Source organism: Euphorbia lathyris, chromosome 4 (genome assembly GCF_963576675.1).
Source record: "Euphorbia lathyris chromosome 4, ddEupLath1.1, whole genome shotgun sequence".
Classification (NCBI taxonomy): domain Eukaryota; kingdom Viridiplantae; phylum Streptophyta; class Magnoliopsida; order Malpighiales; family Euphorbiaceae; genus Euphorbia; species Euphorbia lathyris.
The window spans coordinates 68811025-68829168 of NC_088913.1; the positions used below are offsets into that span (position 1 = coordinate 68811025).

General features: G+C 38.5%; 1 protein-coding gene across 1 annotated transcript; it reads right to left on the reverse strand.

The window, feature by feature from the left end:
* Window positions 1-8573: 8573 nt before the first annotated feature.
* LOC136227221 (B3 domain-containing transcription factor VRN1-like) lies at window positions 8574-16001 on the reverse strand. The gene is made up of 6 exons (XM_066015893.1): window positions 15851-16001; window positions 15346-15763; window positions 15161-15252; window positions 14840-15086; window positions 8986-9143; window positions 8574-8831 (listed from the first exon to the last, which is right to left on the reverse strand). Exons 1-6 carry the CDS (start codon window positions 15944-15946, stop codon window positions 8574-8576), a joined length of 1269 nt encoding a protein of 422 aa, XP_065871965.1. The 5' UTR covers window positions 15947-16001.
* Window positions 16002-18144: the final 2143 nt, after the last annotated feature.

Consider the following 18144-nt stretch of genomic DNA (forward strand, 5'->3'; position numbering starts at 1 on the left):
ACCTATCTAATTGGACGAAAGTATTCCGTCTTATTACAATAAAAAAAATTCCGAAGAAGCTCACCAATAAGAACGATCAACACTAATGAAATAGGATATTTATAATGAAATTTTTAAAAAAATCATGAGTTGTTAATTTATTACCGTTTTATATCCGTTATATATATATATATATATATATATATATATATATATATATATATATATATAGTTAATTGTTTTTTTAAAAAAACAAAAACCAACAATACAATGGATATATTGTATTGTTTTCAAAATTATAAAAACAAACCGGTAGCCCTAGTGGACCTTTCGCTGCCGCCTAGGTTCCTAGGTTGCGCTAGTTTCGTCGCCGTTTTCTGGTGATCTGGCCGGTGTGGCCTTGTTCTTGATCATTCCTTTTCGCTTCTAATTCACCAGAAAGCTTTCCTTAACCTACAAATAATGATGGCTGAGAATGTAGTTGATCTGCTGTAGAAAGTGACGATTAATGAGAGAGAAGATGAGATAATTGACAATGTAGAGGAGGAAGGAAAGACGGATAGGTGGTATGTAACAGGTCGTGTTCTAACGCAAAAACCACTAAATATTCGAATACTATCATCTGCACTCCGTGGAGAATGGCGTATGAACCGGTTCCTATCGAGGAAGGTGAGGATGGACGATTCGTTTGTGAGTTCCGAACACGAAAAGATAGGGACATGATCCTACGTGAGGGACCGTGGATTTTCGAACGTAATATTTTAGTGTTGGCTGGGGTCTATGGCTATGAGAAACCTTCTGAGATACCCCTGACACACTGCCAAATGTGGGTCCGTATTTATGACCTCCCACTGAACCAATGAAATGAAAAGATGATAAAGATCATAGGAGAGAAGATTGGAAATGTGTTACAAACGTGTGAAGCAGAGATAAAGACCATTGGCAAGTACGTCCGTCTGCGCATTAGCATTGACGTCCAGAAACCACTGCTCCGTAAGATAAGGGTACGCAACAGTAAAGGAGAACCGGGCTGGGTATTTTTCCGCTATGAACGTCTGGCTAATTATTGCTATTGGTGTGGGGTATTAGGACACAATCAAGATGACTGCGAACTAATGCCAGAGGACACTGAGGTAGAAGAATGGCCACATGGACCAGCACTAAGAGCTTCTCCGGTGAAGATGGAGAGTGCCAAGTTTACACCAAACAGGGAGGAATCCAGCACTTCTAAAGCTTGGATCAGTAACACGCCTAACCCAGCATTGTCGGCTAACTCATCCTACGGGGTGTCAACGCGGAGGGCTCTAGACCCATAGCTGGACCTGAATGAAACGGTGGAGAAAGCAGGGGCTGAGCGACCTGTGGAGAAATCGGGACAGCCTATAACAAATGGTACCGTTCATAAACAGAAGCAGAAAATTGAAGAAGGGCCAAGGCAAAGACTTAGACCACTCAAAATCGTCAAAGACAGGAGATTAGTAGGGGAACGGAGTACTGGGGATCCAGGGAAAAATGGTACACGAAAGAAGGGGGCAGGGAAGCGCCATTGGGGAGAAGATATTGAGATGGATGAAGCTCAGAATCAGAAAAAGATCTGTGTGGCGACAAACGAAAACCAAAGGGTGGCCCCAGCCAGGGACCTCATCCTCAGCAATGAAAATCATTAGCTGGAATGTTCAAGGAATGGGTAATCCTTGGACATTCCGAGCCCTCAAGAGGATACTGAGGGAACAACGCCCAGACATTCTTTTCCTGATGGAGACTCGGATAAGGAAAAGCAATGCAAACTATCTGAGTTAAAGGTTTGATGATTACAATTTCTTTTATGTGGATGCAGTTGGTAAAAGTGGAGGTCTGATACTTGGCTGGAAAAAAGTGGTGGAGTCGGAGGTAAGGAGATACTCTAGCCATTGCATTTATTTCTATATCCACCATAACAATACAATCACATGGCGTGGATTAGGAACCTATGGATGGCCAGAGAGACAAAACAAGCATATGACATGGGAGTTAATGAAATTTATTAGTAAGGAGGACACTTTCCCATTACTATGCTTTGGAGATTTCAACGAAATCTTATGGCCTTCGGAGAAACAAGGCGGACAAGTGCGGGAAGATCGGGCAATGGAAGCGTTTCACCAATGTTTGGAAGACTGCAAATTGCAGGATATGGGCATGGAGGGCTCGTCCTTTACGTGGTATAATCGACGCTCAGGAGATGCGGCTATCTGGGAACGACTTGATCGATTCCTTGCAACTCCAAATTGGATTCAGATGTATCCCAATTTCATGACCAGCCACCTTCCAAGAATCTCATCGGATCATAACCCCATAAGTTTGACTACTACCCAGGTACAGGGGAGACATAGAAGGCGAAATAAGACGTTCAGATTTGAAGCTATTTGGACGCAGAACTCAGAATGCAGGGATCGAATTGATCAGGTCTGGAATAAAGCAAGGAGTGAGGAAGTTCCAATACAACAAAAAATCCAGGAGGTGTCGATGGATCTAAAAAACTGGAATTGGATGACTTTCGGAGAAATCCAAAGAAAATTGAACGTTTTGAACAAGGAATTGGCAACGGTTCAGGAAAGTCTTCATCCGAATAACAAGGCGAGGGAAGCGCAGATAATTAGGCAAATTTCTGAAATTCTTTTGCTGGAAGAACAGAAATGGAAACAGAGGGCACGACTTGACTGGATGAGGGCAGGTGACTGCAACACCGCCTTCTTCCACGCTAAATGAAAATCCAGGCGAAGGAACAATAAATTGACACGGATCAGAAATGATGAAGGGGAATTGGTAGAAGGGGAAGATTGTATCGCAGAGGTGGCACTAAACTACTTCACGGAACTATTCAAGTTCGGAAATCCAACACAAGGAGAAGAATTTGCAGCCACCATTGATATCAGGCTCGATACTGATCAAAAGAGTGGTCTGATACTGCCTTACTCGAGAGAGGAGATTCATACGGCCCTGAAGCAGATCAATCCAACTAAATCGCCCGGCCCTGATGGTATGTCTTCACTATTTTACATTACTTATTGGGATATAGTGGGAGATGAGGTGATAAAGTGTGTCTAGGAAATTCTTGGATCAGGAATCATGCCAGCTGAGCTAAACCATACCTTTATTGCCCTGATACCAAAGAATAAAAATCCGACCGCAATGCAGGAACTACGACCTATAACATTATGTAATGTGCTGTACAAAATTGCCTCTAAGACTATAGCTAATCGACTAAAATCGGTCCTCCCTACCCTAATACATGACACTCAATCTGCCTTTGTCCCTGGTAAATTAATCACTGACAATGCTATCATAACATTTGAAGCTTTTCACAGTATGAAAACTAGACTGAAGGGATCTCGGGGACACTTTGCGCTCAAAATGGATATGAGTAAGGCCTACGATCGGATTGAATGGAGTTTCCTAAGGCAAGTACTCACACAGATGGAGTTCCCGGTACATTTTGTAAAGCTAATTATGATGTGTGTGTCTACTGTGTCTATGTCTTTCCTTATTAATGGCCAACCGTCTGATGCGATTACTCCTGCTAGGGGGCTTCGTCAGGGAGATCCGATATCTCCATACCTCTTTCTGCTTTGTGCTGAAGCTTTGTCTGCTAATATCAGGAAGGTGATTGAACAGAGGAGTCTTACTGGAATCAGAATTAGCCGAACTGGATCAGTGATTTCCCACTTATTTTTTGCGGATGATTCCATATTATTTGGAAAGCAGACCAGAGAGAAATTGGGACCATAAATCAGATCCTGTACAATTATGAACAGGCATCAAGACAGAAGATCAACTTCCAAAAATCTGACATCTCCTTTAGTTGTGGTGTACCTAGCGAAAGAAGAGAGGCTATTTGTGCCTTGCTACAGGTTAGGGAGACTGGTGCATTCCCTAAGTACTTGGGATTACCGACGGTCATTGGTAGGTCCAAGAAATTGGTGTTTGCAGGGATTAAGGAAAGAATCCAGCGAAAATTAAGGGGCTGGGACGAAAAGTGCCTTTCTGCTGGAGGTAAGGAAGTGCTTATAAAAGCAGTGATACAAGCGATCCCACAATATGTTATGTCTTGTTTTTTGCTTCCGAGTTCATTTTGCCAGGAAATTCAAGGCTTAATCAGCAGATACTGGTGGGGAGGTAACGAAGCGAAACGACCGATTCATTGGATATCCTGGGAGGCCATATGTCAATCAAAGGAGAAAGGGGGTCTGGGATTCCGCTGGATGCGTTCATTCAACATAGCTCTAATTACTAAGCAATGTTGGAGATTACTGAATAACCCCTCATCACTGTGTGCTAGAGTACTTAAAGCGAAATATCACAGTAATACGGATTTCTTGTCGGCGACTAGCATCTCTAACCCAAGCTTCTTTTGGCAAGGAGTATGGGAGGCTCGGAAGGTTCTGAAGATGGGTTTAATGTGGCGCATTGGGGATGGACGCAGTGTGAACATTTGGAAAGATAATTGGGTGCCAACGCTAAATAGCAAGAAACCGATAATGTCGTTAGTCGACCCTAAGCCGCTGCTGGTGTGTGAACTGATAGGAGAAACAGATAACGAGTGGAACTCTGAGTTATTAGAGGCTGTTATGATCCCGTCGGATCTGACGGAGGTTAAGGCAATTAGACTCAGTTGGAGGAGGCCGAAAGATGAGTTGTATTGGAGCCCCGAGAAGCGGGGATGCTTTACTGTTAAGTCTGCCTATCATCTAGCTGAATCTCAGCGCAGAAATGCAGAAGACGTGCCTGAACAATCTAATACGGATACCAGCTGGGTACGAAAACTATGGGGTATCTGTTTACCACAAAAACTACTACATTTCGCTTGGCGTCTGGCAATAGGGATCCTTCCATGTCTAAGCGCCCTTGCAAAGCGGGGCATATCATGTATAAACTGCTGTCAGGTATGTAACTCGACACCCGAAACTTTACCTCACATTTTTCTGTTTTGTCAGGCAGCTAAGAATATCTGGAAAATAGCGAATCTGTCAGTACGAGTCGATAAGGTTCTGGCGGAGGATATGAACCAGTGGCTGCGGCATTACTGTGATATACTGCCGAAGGAAGATATGCGGATGCTACTGGTGATACTATGGTTGATGTGGTATCGACGAAATGTTCTGCGTCACGAACAGCGTTGGACTGAAGCAGGCACATTGCTGGAGCAGGCGGCGAATTATCTGATTGAACTAGACAGCTCCCACCAAATTGACCGACCTGTTTCTTCCCCATCAGGAACGAGTAGCGTTTTGAGTCCTTGCTGTACAAGAGTATTGTGTCCTCCCCCGAGCGGTGTCGTCAAAATTAATTGCGACGCCAAATTCGGAGCTGATGGCCATGCATGTACGGTGGGCTTAATCGCTCGGAACTCTGAAGGGGAAGTCATGGCTTCGGCCGGTCTGTCGCTGGGAAGCTGTGCAACGGTGGAGGAAGCCGAACTACAAGCGCTGCTCCAAGGGATTATTCTGGGCCGAGATTGCTGTTTCAACAAAGTTATCCTCGAAACGGATGCCCAAATAGTAGTTCGAATCCGTCAAACGCAAATTTTGCCAGATTCAGCGCTACGTTTTCAGTACGAAGATGTACTGCAGTGGTGTTCAATCTTTTCAAGCTGTATGATTTCTTTCGTCCGTAGAGAGGGAAATGCTGTGGCACACTCGTTAGCTGATTGGGCGTCGAATTTAACTGATAATGTAATCCTAATAGAGGATTGCTCAGAAACTGTTAGACATTTGATTTGTAAGGACCTACTTCTTCCTTATATTTAATATATGGCAACTGCTGTTTCTTCGAAAAAAAAAAAAATATAAAAACAAACCCATGTCCACCGCCCTGCTGTTTCAGACTTTAAAAAAAAATATTGTGTATTCCACTTTTGCAGCTGCAACGCGCCTCAAGCGCGCGTCTATCACACGCGCCAGCTGAGGCGCGATCGCAGCCGCTGGTGGATGCGTGATACATAAATAAAATTAAATTACTTTTTCTCTTCACCGCATCACTTTTCTGATGCACCATTTCTCGTTTGTGAATTGATGCAGGTACCTACAATGCAATAATCCACCAATTTGTATAAAAGTAATACACCCATTGCACTTGCTCTAATGAAATACTATTTGGCCAAGGAGCAACCTTACTTTCCTGTGAATGTGGGAAACCCAAACCAAATCATTTCTGACAATGCAAAGATAATCAATCCACTCAGAGAATATCAAATGAAATATCACGAAATAAATTGATACTATAAATGGAGTTACACTACAGTCAAAGTGGAAACCAATTCAACTCAGGAGCACGACAAAACAGCAAAAGTAGTTTTCCAGAGATATCATTAAGGTGCAAGCTGGAACCCTCTAGCTCCGTGGTAGAAAGCCGCCCGAGGAATCGCTTTCTAGCAAACAATGTAAAACCGTGTTTTTTTAATATAATATTTTATGTATTAGAAACAAAAATGTAAAGCCATACCAACATTAGAATTTAGGTGTTAGCTAATAGTTGTTACTGTTGCTGTTATTTGTTATTATTAGCTGATTAATTATTAATTTTTGATAAAATTACGATGAATTGTTGCTGTTAGAGCATTTATAATTTATTAGGCTCCTAAGTTATGTTTTGAGGAGTTTGGGTTAAAATTCAACTCTAAAAGTCTATTAGTTCATCCTCAAATCACTAAGAGTCGGTAACGGTCCGTTTGTTTCACCTGTTCATGTTTGCTGTTTGCTGCTACTGTTAGATAGTAGATATTATATTAGTTGATTTGTCTATAAAAATCAGTTGTTTTAAATTTTTACAAAACACTGTTGTCTCCTGTTTAGACTTAAGACTCGTTTGTTTTACCTACTGTTTGGTGTCGCTGTTTACTGTTTCCTATTACGGTTTGCTGTTGGAAAAAGCTACTTTTCCAAAAAGTAGAGATTCTCTACTTTTGTAAAAGCTGCTTTTCAGGTGTAAAAGGCAAACAGAAGATCACTAATCAAACACATGAAACTCTCCATTTTGGAGTGAAAAGGCAAAAAGGACCATGAAAAAGAGCAACCAAACACCCCTTAAAAGGCAAAAACCAGTTCTGAAAATTGAAAACAAACAGACACTAATTGCTCTCTATTATTGAGGATGCCCTCTTCTCTCATAGTCCACTCCTTATTTTAGTTTTGGGTAAACTAAAAAAAAACATATGTTTTCACATTTTGTCAAGCAGGTACATATAAATTTTTTTTTATCAAACGAGGACTTATGTTTTCATTTTACTAAAAAGCGAGGATCTTTTAGTTTGACAATATAAAAATGATCGTTAATGGCCTCAAAATATAAAATTTTAAGAATTAGAGTTGTTTAGTACCATATTTATTATGGAGTTAAATTTTTTATTTTCTAAAATCATCATTTTCATAGTTTTTCCTCTCTAAACATTCACTTTCTCTCCTCACCAAATAAAACCTAAATGATCCCAAAATTAAAAAGTTAGAAAATTAAAAGTCGTTTAAAATATCATCAAGTCTTTAAATTTTTCAATTTTGAGATCATCAACGGTTATTTTAATTTTAACGTCCTTGTTTTTAGCCAAGCGAAAAACTTCAGTTGTCTCATAGTAACAAAAGAAACTCCACTCCCCGTTTGGACAAAAAAATTCTATAGATAAAACGTGAAAGCATGTGGATTTTTGTTGGACTTTACTATTTATTTTTTATTAAATTATTAAAGAGTTTCCCCACTCGTTATTGGTAAATATAAAAATATAAAATAATTTTAATGATAAAAACATAAATAAAGAGTATGAGGAGTATTATTGGAGATGACATATAGAGTCAATTATTTATATTATTTGTAAAGAGTGAACTAAGAATCTCTTAGAGATGCTCTAGTATGTAAAATGTCTAATATAGACAAATTTAAATTAATCGACAAATAGATTACACAAATAAAACTTGTAACACACAAATTAATAAAAAAATAATCAAAATAATTAAATAGAACTAAAAATTAATAATGAACGAAGTACAATGTATTTTCGGCAATAATATTGTACAAAGAATACCATTAAAAATGTGTTTTGTGGAAATAAGATAATTTTGTCAACATGAAATAAATACAATTAATTCTTCAAAAACTCAAAAAATGAGTTTTTCATGAAAAGATTCAAAATGTACTTTTTTTATATATATATAAAAAAAAAACGATAAGATGCTGCATAAATATAAGCAAATATCATATTTATTGCGGTTTGGAGAGAAACATTAACCGCAGTTTCAAAAAGGTAAAACGAACCCCCTGTTAGAGTGTTTAGAAAAGGAGGTAAATTTATGATTTTGTAATCATGAAGTTACCACTACAACCATACACCATACTATGTAAAATTAATCTTCATCCGAACATGAGTTTTTATGTAACCATGTCAAACCTTATAAAAAACCACCAACCAAACAAAGGGTTAATAAAAAAAAACTTTAAGTGATATGTAAAAAAGAACAGATATAGAGTATATAACCAAACAAAGCATTGAGATTGATGATTTAGAAATAGCAATTCAAGTCCAGCTAATTAGGTAGAATTCTCAAACACAAAAGAACACCATTGCTATAAAATTAAGCTAAATTAGTAGACAAATCCTTGGAGATGGAGACCTTTATTAGTAATTCTTGAGTGCCAATCAGTTGGAAGGTGCAAGCATCTCCCACTTCCACAGAATTTTCCCTTGCAAATGCAGCCCATCCTTTAGAGAGTATACCTTTGCCACAATATGGATAAAGAAGCAGCTTCACATCCCACATTTTTCCATAAACCACTAACTTTGCATTTTGTGCTGTTTGCTCCAAGTTCTTCATGAAATTGAATGGTACATTCTGCATCAATGTTTCATTTTCATTAATCATCTTTCTGGTTCAGATTCTTATAGTTTCCTGACTAATTAATTAGACAATAAAAATCCAATTTTGGGCTCAAGAGATTTGATTATCTGAGATAATGGATATAATTCAGTTCAAACAAAAATCTTACCACTCTGCCTTCGAGATGGCTTGATTTAATTACCACTTTGAAGGATGGATTTGGTAAGGTAAACTTTTGGGCAGCTCCAGGAGAATTTGAAGATGAAGTGTTTGGGGGAATGGTACTAGTTTTTTTGTCCATTGATTGCTTGCTGCAGCTACCTGAGGCTGAAATATCCATATTAACTAATAAGCACAAAGTGCATCCTGTTCAAGTAATGCAGAAATGTGTTGTCCAAATTTAACGAAAGATAAATAAACAAACAATATAGTATTGATTAGGAGACGAGAATCAGATTATAAATTAGGTTTACATAATAGAATATTTATAATACTCAATTTAACCTAATCCGACTTGGACTCCACGATTTCCGCACGATGTCGAATCCAAATAAAAAACCGAAATACAATACTAGTCCGAATAGGAAACAAGATATACTGATTCAAGGCATTATGACAAATGGAACATGTGTCTCATGTCAAAACCTGAGTTCTGATGACTGAATAGAAGAATTAAAGAGAGAGAGAGAGAGAGAGAGAATATAGGAAGAAGATGATGATTTCATTCAAAATAGGATAATGATCCAGAACAATGCAGACCCTCTAAATAGAATGAGGACAAAAACTGTTACAGGGATAAGCTGTCATTTTCATACAGCTGGCTAACTAATTCACTAGAATCCAAAATAGCAAAACAGACTAGCAATTAACTACACTCAGCTTTAGGGAATAAAACACAGGAATTCTAATAACAGAATAACAAATATCAGTAAAGGACTAAATCACACATTTAGTCCTCCTAGTTTCTTCCTTCTTTGATACGTGACAATACCCCCTCCTTTACTGCATTCTTGTCCCCAAGAATGATAGAATTCTAGAAATTGAGCTGCAAAATGATCTTGAGTCTCCCATGTAGCATCAATAGTAGGAAACCCTTTCCACTGGATGAGTAATTGAGGGACAGAATGACCCTTAATGATAACATTGCGAGAGTTCACCACTTTAGCCGGCTGAATGATGAATTCCCCGTCTGAAATTGGAGGTAAGGTAGTGAGAGGGGTAGTTACAGGGTTAGGCTTCCTTTTGAGGAGGGATATGTGGAAGATATCATGAATACGACGGGTTGGGGGTAACTGGAGCTGGTAAGCCACTTTACCAATTCTGGCAATGATTTTGAACGGTCCATAGTAGCGTGCAGACAACTTTAGGGAAGTCCGTTGAGCAAGTGTAACCTGTCTATAGGGTTGGAGTTTGAGGAAAACCCAATCTCCAACAGCGAATTCTCTATCTGTTCGTTTAGGATCAGCAAATTGTTTCATCCTATTCTGGGCAGAGGATAAACACTCTTTGATGGAATTGGTCATTTGTGTCCTTCCACGAAGTAAGACCTCCACAGCCTCTATATTAGAGGATTGAGTAGGCAGTATAGGTAGTTGAGGAACCACCCCATAGAGAGCCTGAAAAGGAGACATCTTAATGGCGCTATGGTATGTAGAATTGTACCAGTATTCAACCAAGCTTAGCCATTTAGACCATTTCTTAGGAGCCTGAAAACACATACTGCGTAGATAATTCTCTAAGCATTGGTTGAGTCACTCTGTTTGACCATCAGTTTGGGGATGGTATGCACTGCTAAAGACTAGTTTGGTGCCAAGTAGAGTAAGCAACTCCTTCCAAAATACTCCTGTAAATATTCTGTCCCTGTCAGAGACAATAGAGCGAGGAAGTCCATGAAGCTTAAAAATGTGATCCAGGAATATCTGGGCAATTGTAGCTGCACTGTAAGGATGAGATAAGGCAATGAAGTGGCCTCCTTTAGAAAACCTGTCCACAACAACAAGTATTGCATTATAACCATAAGATTTAGGTAATTTAACTATGAAATCCATAGCGATATCTCTCCAAGCTCCATCCGGAATGGGAAGTGGTTGAAGTAGACCAGGATAGGCAGAGTTGTCAGCTTTGCATCGTTGACATGTGTCACAATGTGCTACCCAAGTAGTGACAGTGTGAGAGAGTTGAGGCCAATAAAAGTGGTGTTGAATGCGAGAGAGGGTACCCTTGATGCCAGAGTGACCTCCCATAGGAGAATTATGGCATGCCTCTATGATCCTGTCTCTCAAATCTGTAGAGGACCCAATGTAGAGTCTGGAATGGAATCAGAGGAGACCGTTAGAGTAAGTGTAAGGAGAGGGAGTGGTGGATTGGATCAACAATTGGGGAATCCATTTGGATGCAATGTCATCCTTGTCATAAGATTTGTGAATATCCTCCATCCATGTAGGAATGACCATAGTAAGAGCCTGTAGCTGAGAGGGTTCCAACCCTTCTTGCAGTCTAGAGAGAGCATCTGCAACCTTGTTCTCACTGCCCTTCTTGTATTGGATGGTATAGTCCAATCCCAAAAGCTTGGAGATGCCCTTATGTTGGAGATAAGTAAGAAGCTTCTGTTCTAGGAGATGCTTTATACTTTCATGGTCTGTTTTGATCACAAAAACAGAGTTCTCTAAGTAGTGTCTCCAAGTTGAACATGCCTGCAAAATAGCCAGGAGCTCTCTTTCATAGGCTGAAAGCCTTTGATTCCTTGGGTTAAGTGATTTAGACAAAAAACATAAAGGTCTGCCCTGTTGCATTAGAACCGCCCCAATCCCTATACCGCTAGCATCACACTCCAAGGTGAAAGGTTGATCGAAATCTGGTAAGGAAAGAACAGGTGCCTGAGTCATCACACATTTGAGTTTATCAAACGCCAATTGGGCTTCTGGGGACCAATGGAAACTGTCTTTCTTTAGCAATTCAGTGAGAGGCTTGCTAATAGAGCTATAACCCTGGATAAACCTCCTGTAGTAACCTGTGAGTCCCAAAAATCCTCGGAGTCCTTTTAGTGTAGTTGGGGTTGGCCAGTTTTGCATAGCCCTGATCTTTTCAGGGTCAGTTGCTACACCTGCAGCAGAGATAATGTGGCCCAGGTAGGACACCTGGGGAACTCCAAAATCACATTTGGATGCCTTGGCATAAAGCTGATGAGAGGAGAGCAATTGAAATACTATCTCAAGGTGCTTGACATGTTGTGCTTCAGAAGAGTTGTAGATGAGTATATCATCGAAGAATACTAAGATGAATTTACGTAGATAGGGTGCAAACACAGTGTTCATAAGGGACTGGAAAGTTGCAGGTGCATTGGTGATGCCAAATGGCATGACTAAGAACTCGTAGTGCCCTGTGTGAGTGCGAAAGGCAGTTTTTTGGATATCCTCTGGTTTCATCCTAATTTGAAAGTACCCAGCCCTTAGATCAATCTTAGAAAAGATTCTAGCTCCTTTTAACTCATCAATCAATTCCTGTATAACTGGTATAGGAAATTTATTTTTGATAGTTGCCTTATTGAGTTCCCTGTAGTCTACACAAAACCGCCAGGTGCCCTCTTTTTTCTTCACTAACAAAATCGGTGAGGCATAAGGACTGTGGCTGGGTTGGATGACACCATTAGTTAGCATCTCTTTAACTAATCGCTCAATTTCGTTTTTTTGGTAATGGGAGTATCTGTAGGGTCTCACATTAACAGGGTCTGTGGAATTTTTGAGAGAAATGGCATGATCATCTGATCTTTTTGGTGGTAGGGTGGTTGGGGGTAAGAATAGGTGTTTGTACTTGTGAATGGTATGCTGATAGTAAGTAGGAACAATGGGAATGTGGTCTGTATTGAGTGAGGGCTTGGTAATTTCAGTAAGAGACATCAAGAACAGTCTAGAAGTGACACCCTTCCACCCCTTAGAGACTAAGTGATTGATGTTCTTAAGGGACATTATTTTGAGTCTTGACTCTTCTGCCATGCCTTGTAACTCTAAGGGTTTATGATCCTTATGGATTATAAGTTTGTTGAATTCAAAGTCGAATTTGACAGGGGTATGACTTCGCATCCAATCTGTCCCTAAAATTAGATCATAGTCTCCTAATTCTAGTACCCTTACAGGAAATTGAAATTTAGAGTGATTCATAGACCAGTTAAAGTCTTCACACCTGGTACTTACAATGAGTTGCCTCCCATCTGCCACTGCAACAGCTGCTGGTTTGACTTGTAACAATGGCAATTTGGCCTCCATGGCTATCTTTTGATCCACAAAGCTGTGGGTACTACCACTGTCAATCAGGATCATGATGATCTTCTTGTTCAGGATGCCTTTCAATCTCAAAGTGTTTTGGGTGACCCCTCCATCTAATGCATTCACAGAGAGTGATATAGGCTCAGTTGTTCCCTGGGTCACTTCTTCATTGGGGTCAACTTCCTCTTCTTCCACTATCTCACATTCTTCTGCAGGTTTCTCTTCCAGATTAAGTACATTGAGCTTTTTGGTTGTGCATTGATGTCCTGGGAAGTATTTCTCCCCGCATTTCCAACAAGCACCAGGGGTTCTTTTGTAGGTGAGGAGTTGGCCTTGAGTTTTTGGATCAGGTGGTTTAGGGATTAAGGTATTGGAAGAGCTAGGTTGAGTAGTGGTATTTGGTTTAAAAACTGAGATTGGGGTGGGGTTCCAAGGTCTGGTGTTTGGTTGGGGTTTGAAGGTTGATTTAGGCTTAACTGCCTCAATCATTTCCTTAACATGGCTTTCCTGTAACTTAGCTTTTTTAATGGCAGAGTATATATCTGGAGGTTCGAAAGATCTAACTGCTGATCTTAATTCTGGTTTTAACCCAGAAATAAAACTAGAAATATAGAAATGCTCAATGATAGAGGGATAAACCTTCTCCATTTTGAGCTTGAAGGCCTCAAATTGATCTTGGTAATCAGCAACGGTGGTTGATTGCTTGAGTTGCGCCATCTGCTCAACAATATCAGTTGTTTCAGTTTCCTGAAATCGCTTGGTTATAGCTTCAATAAACACTTCCCAGCTAGCCTCTGAATTCACCTTAATCCAATTTTTGAACCATTTATCAGCCCTTCCATGTAGGTATATTCCCACTAGATCTAGCTTCTTTTCTTCTGAAACATCAAATATTTGGAAGTATTCGATACATTTGTTCATCCAGTTTTCGACTTCAACGCCTTCAAAGGGAGGTAAGTCACATCGGGGAAGCATCTTGTTGAAGGTTTGGTTTCGAGGTGGAACTTCAACAAAAGTTGATGGTGTTTTGAGGATTGGATTCCTTTTTCCTTGTTAGGAGTAGTGGAACTAGTGGCATTAGTGATTAGTTGGGCTAAGGAGGAAATAGAATGAAGCTGGTCTGCTCGGAGTTGGTTTTGGTCTCGAATGAGATCTTCAATGCGTTGATTCTGTGCTGAGTGCACATCCTGGTAATGAGTCTTCAATGAATCAAAATGCATAGCTGTGGATTCTGCTTGCTTTCTAAGTTGAACTTGAAGACCCTTAAGCTGGTTTTCAAGGTTTTCCATGATTTTCCTAGTGGCTGCTCTAGATCGCTTTTCAGCGTTACTGACCATACACCTCAGCAATGGCCTGAGGAAGGATTATCTCTGATACGAATGTCAGAACCTGAGTTCTGATGACTGAATAGAAGAATTAAAGAGAGAAAAGGGAGAGGGAGAGAGAGAGAGAGAGAGAAAGAGAGAATATAGGAAGAAGATGATGATTTCATTCAAAATAGGATAATGATCCCAGAACAATGCAGACCCTCTAAATAGAATAAGGACAAAAACTGTTACAGGGATAAGCTATCATTTTCATACAGCTGGCTAACTAATTCACTAGAATCCAAAATAGTAAAACAGACTAGCAATTAACTACACTCAGCTTTAGGAAATAAAACAAAGGAATTCTAATAATAGAATAACAAATATCAGTAAAGGACTAAATCACACATTTAGTCCTCCTAGTTTCTTCCTTCTTTGATACGTGACATCTCACCTGGTGTACTTCTGGAAATGACTACTCCGAATAGAGTCTTCTCTGGATCAATCAGTTCAAATTTACATACATCACCAACTTGTAAATAATTGTCCCGTACGAATTTTATCCAACCTGAATGCATTAACCTTGTCCTTCTTACTCCAGAAGCATACTTAACAGACCATGTTTTCCCATCCAAAACAATGAGCAAGGCATTACCATCTTTCCTCTTTATATATTTCCTCGCAAATGTGGCTGGTATATCCTATGCATAAATCATTGATCAACATAGTCAGATTAATACAATATTAACATATGATTTTTAGCTAGAATTCATACCGGATGACTCCCATGAAAATATGATGGCTTCATTTTAATCTGGAAACTGGGAGTTTGAGATTGAAAACTGGAGCTTGGGTTTTCTTTCTTTCCTACAAATTAACAAGGATATATAATTATTCATCAATCAAGAATCAAGGAATATATAGAAAATAATGTGTAGAAAATGAAAAAAATTTGTGTACCTTTACGTGCTATGTTAGTGAACTTCTCTACCTTTTTCATCTTCTTATGAAGACGAGAAGATGATAATGGTGATTTCTCTTTTCTCTTTCGTGAGGGCGAGAACTGATTATCAGAGATTTCAATAGGAATTTCATCAGATTCAACCTTGATGATGCTGTATGGATAGTCTATTTCGGTACAAGTAGAATCAAATATGTTAACATTGAAACAACAATTACTCTCATCATATTGAAAAACAAGGAGACTTCCAATGATTATGGAGTAATATTCCATAAATTTATCCCATCCTTTCTCCAGCCAAATCTGACCATCAACTTTGAGAGTGTCTATTTTCCATTTTTCACCGCTAGGGACCTTCAGGATTACTGCATTTGACAAATTGTTCCCATAATTCCTTACAAATTTCTTTGGAATACCCTATACATACAGAATATTACAGCTCTAATTAGTCCAGAAAAAGAGAAAAACTGATAAAATTTGAAAAGAAAAAAGAGAAAAGCTGACCAGTTTCCTTTCAAGCAATGAATCATCAAGAATTATCTTGAAAAACTGAGGCTGATTTGGCTTATACATCAAGTGTTTTCTGGGGCAAGAAGACATATTGTTCAACAACTGTTTCTTCTTGATATTACACAGTACTAACAAAGAATTGGTGTCCTTTTATATATTATATATGAGACTTTTGTTTATATCGTGGTGGTTGGAAAATATTTATAAGCAAGTAAATATAGCGTTGGAGGACTTGCTTTAAAAGGAATCCTAGCTAACTCAACAATCATTTCTTCATTTATATTAACTGCTGAAAATTTATGAGAAGTTGAAATAGGACGGCTTAGCTCTGTGGTTCTGTGCTAGTATTGGTTTAATGATACATGGTCATTAATGAAATGAACAAGTAATTACACCTTTGGAGTAGTTGATTTTCTAGTCCATGCAAATTTCTTTTCAAAATTCTCATACAATCTCAATCATATTAATTCTCTCTATTCTTCTATTTTATTATTTTTTATCCAAATTTTGCAATATCAAAAATAGAGGATTTAATTGAACAAACTTATTTAATTTGATTGAAATATAAATTTTACAATAATATTTTTTATCATTCACACCACTTACTTAATTCCTCACAACACTTACAATTAGAATAATTTGGCACTCAATTTCTATCTTAAGTCTCCCTCACTTCTTTGCTCAGTCACTTGCACATACATATAATACACAAACTATCCTATTTTTAGGAAACTAAGTAGGATAATAGCCACGAACTTGTATAAATTAAGACCACAAAAGTGAAGTAAAAAAAATCAACATTAGACTTTTCTAGATTATGCTAGGTTGGTAATGAAAACTTAATATGTAAAGCTTTTCAAAATTCTCATAAATACAAATTTTGGAATTCGATTTTTCGTACGGGTGTTGGTAATTTAACATATTCATTCTCTCTATGTTTGGGGAGGAGACTGAAGGGCGAGGCTCTAAAGCTCAAAGTTTATGACTCTTTCTTCTTTAATTTTCGACTCTAAGATTGTCCCCGTTCGACTCTAATTTAGAGAAAATCAACCTTTCTAAACCTTTGTGGAGATCAATCTAGGATTATGCATAAAAAAAGATTATATTAATGGAGTAATGAGACTGAACAGTGTTTGTCATTTGAATGAGGTCCAACTGCACTGGGAGCGGTCCCTACTCTCACGATTAAGTTAGTATAAACATATAATAGAAAGAGAATAAACTTATATGTTGTTTAAGGGGGTGTGTTGAAATAATAAACTTATAATTAATAGTCTTAATTTGGTTCAGTTTATTATCCAAGAGTCATTGTATTTATAGAGAGTTAATGTTGTTTACCAAGAGTCATGTCTGTAATCTATAAATACCTATCAATACAAGTAGTAAGGCAAGAGAATTAGAAAGAGAATTTTCTTCCATCAATTATACTCTTCCTCTGTTACCTGTGAAAGTTTATTTATTTGATCCAAGAAATTGGTATCAGAGCCAGAAAAAAATTCTCCTGAAAATTGAGAATAATGGTGAAAAGAGAAATCATCATTGATTCGTGGGAGACCAAGTCCCAGATTTGGAAAGCTATGCGCTTATGCATAGATGACATCAAAGAACAAGTTGATTCTTTGACCTTCGAGGAGATCAGGAGGTTGTTGGAAAATGATTTGGCATTGGAGAAATATGCTTTGGATGGACAGAAGAAATTTTTCATGCAATGTCGGGTGGAATCCTTAGAAAATGACGATGATGAGAATTCTGAGGATTTAGGAGAAATTAAGGTACAAGAACATGTATCTAATGATGAGGAGAAAATTGAAGATTCTCCTGTGATGGGTTTTTTTGCCAGAAACTGATCCAATCAATAAGAAGAAAGAAGTTCCATGTAAGAGTAGCATTACCAAGGCCATATTAAAGAGAGATTCTTATATTAAAGCCAATTGTGAGGAAGTTACAACGAACAGTTTTTGTCGAATTTTAGAGGAAGATTTTGGACTTGATAAATTTGCACTTGATCTATATAAGAAATATATAGGCAATCTATTATATGAGGTATTTCTATGGACTGATGAGAATTCAGAGTCTTTAAACAGAGATGACGATCAAGATGAAGATGAAGAAGTAAAACCAGAGAAGGAAAATAGTGCAAAGAAAAATGTGCAAAATTCGGAAGTATCTAAGAAGAGGAAGAGGCTTGAAAAAGAAATCAAAGTATCAGACGAGAAGCAGAGCAAGCATGTGGAAGAAGAAGCAAAGGACAACAATGGTGCAGAAGGCATTGGGAATACCTCTAATGA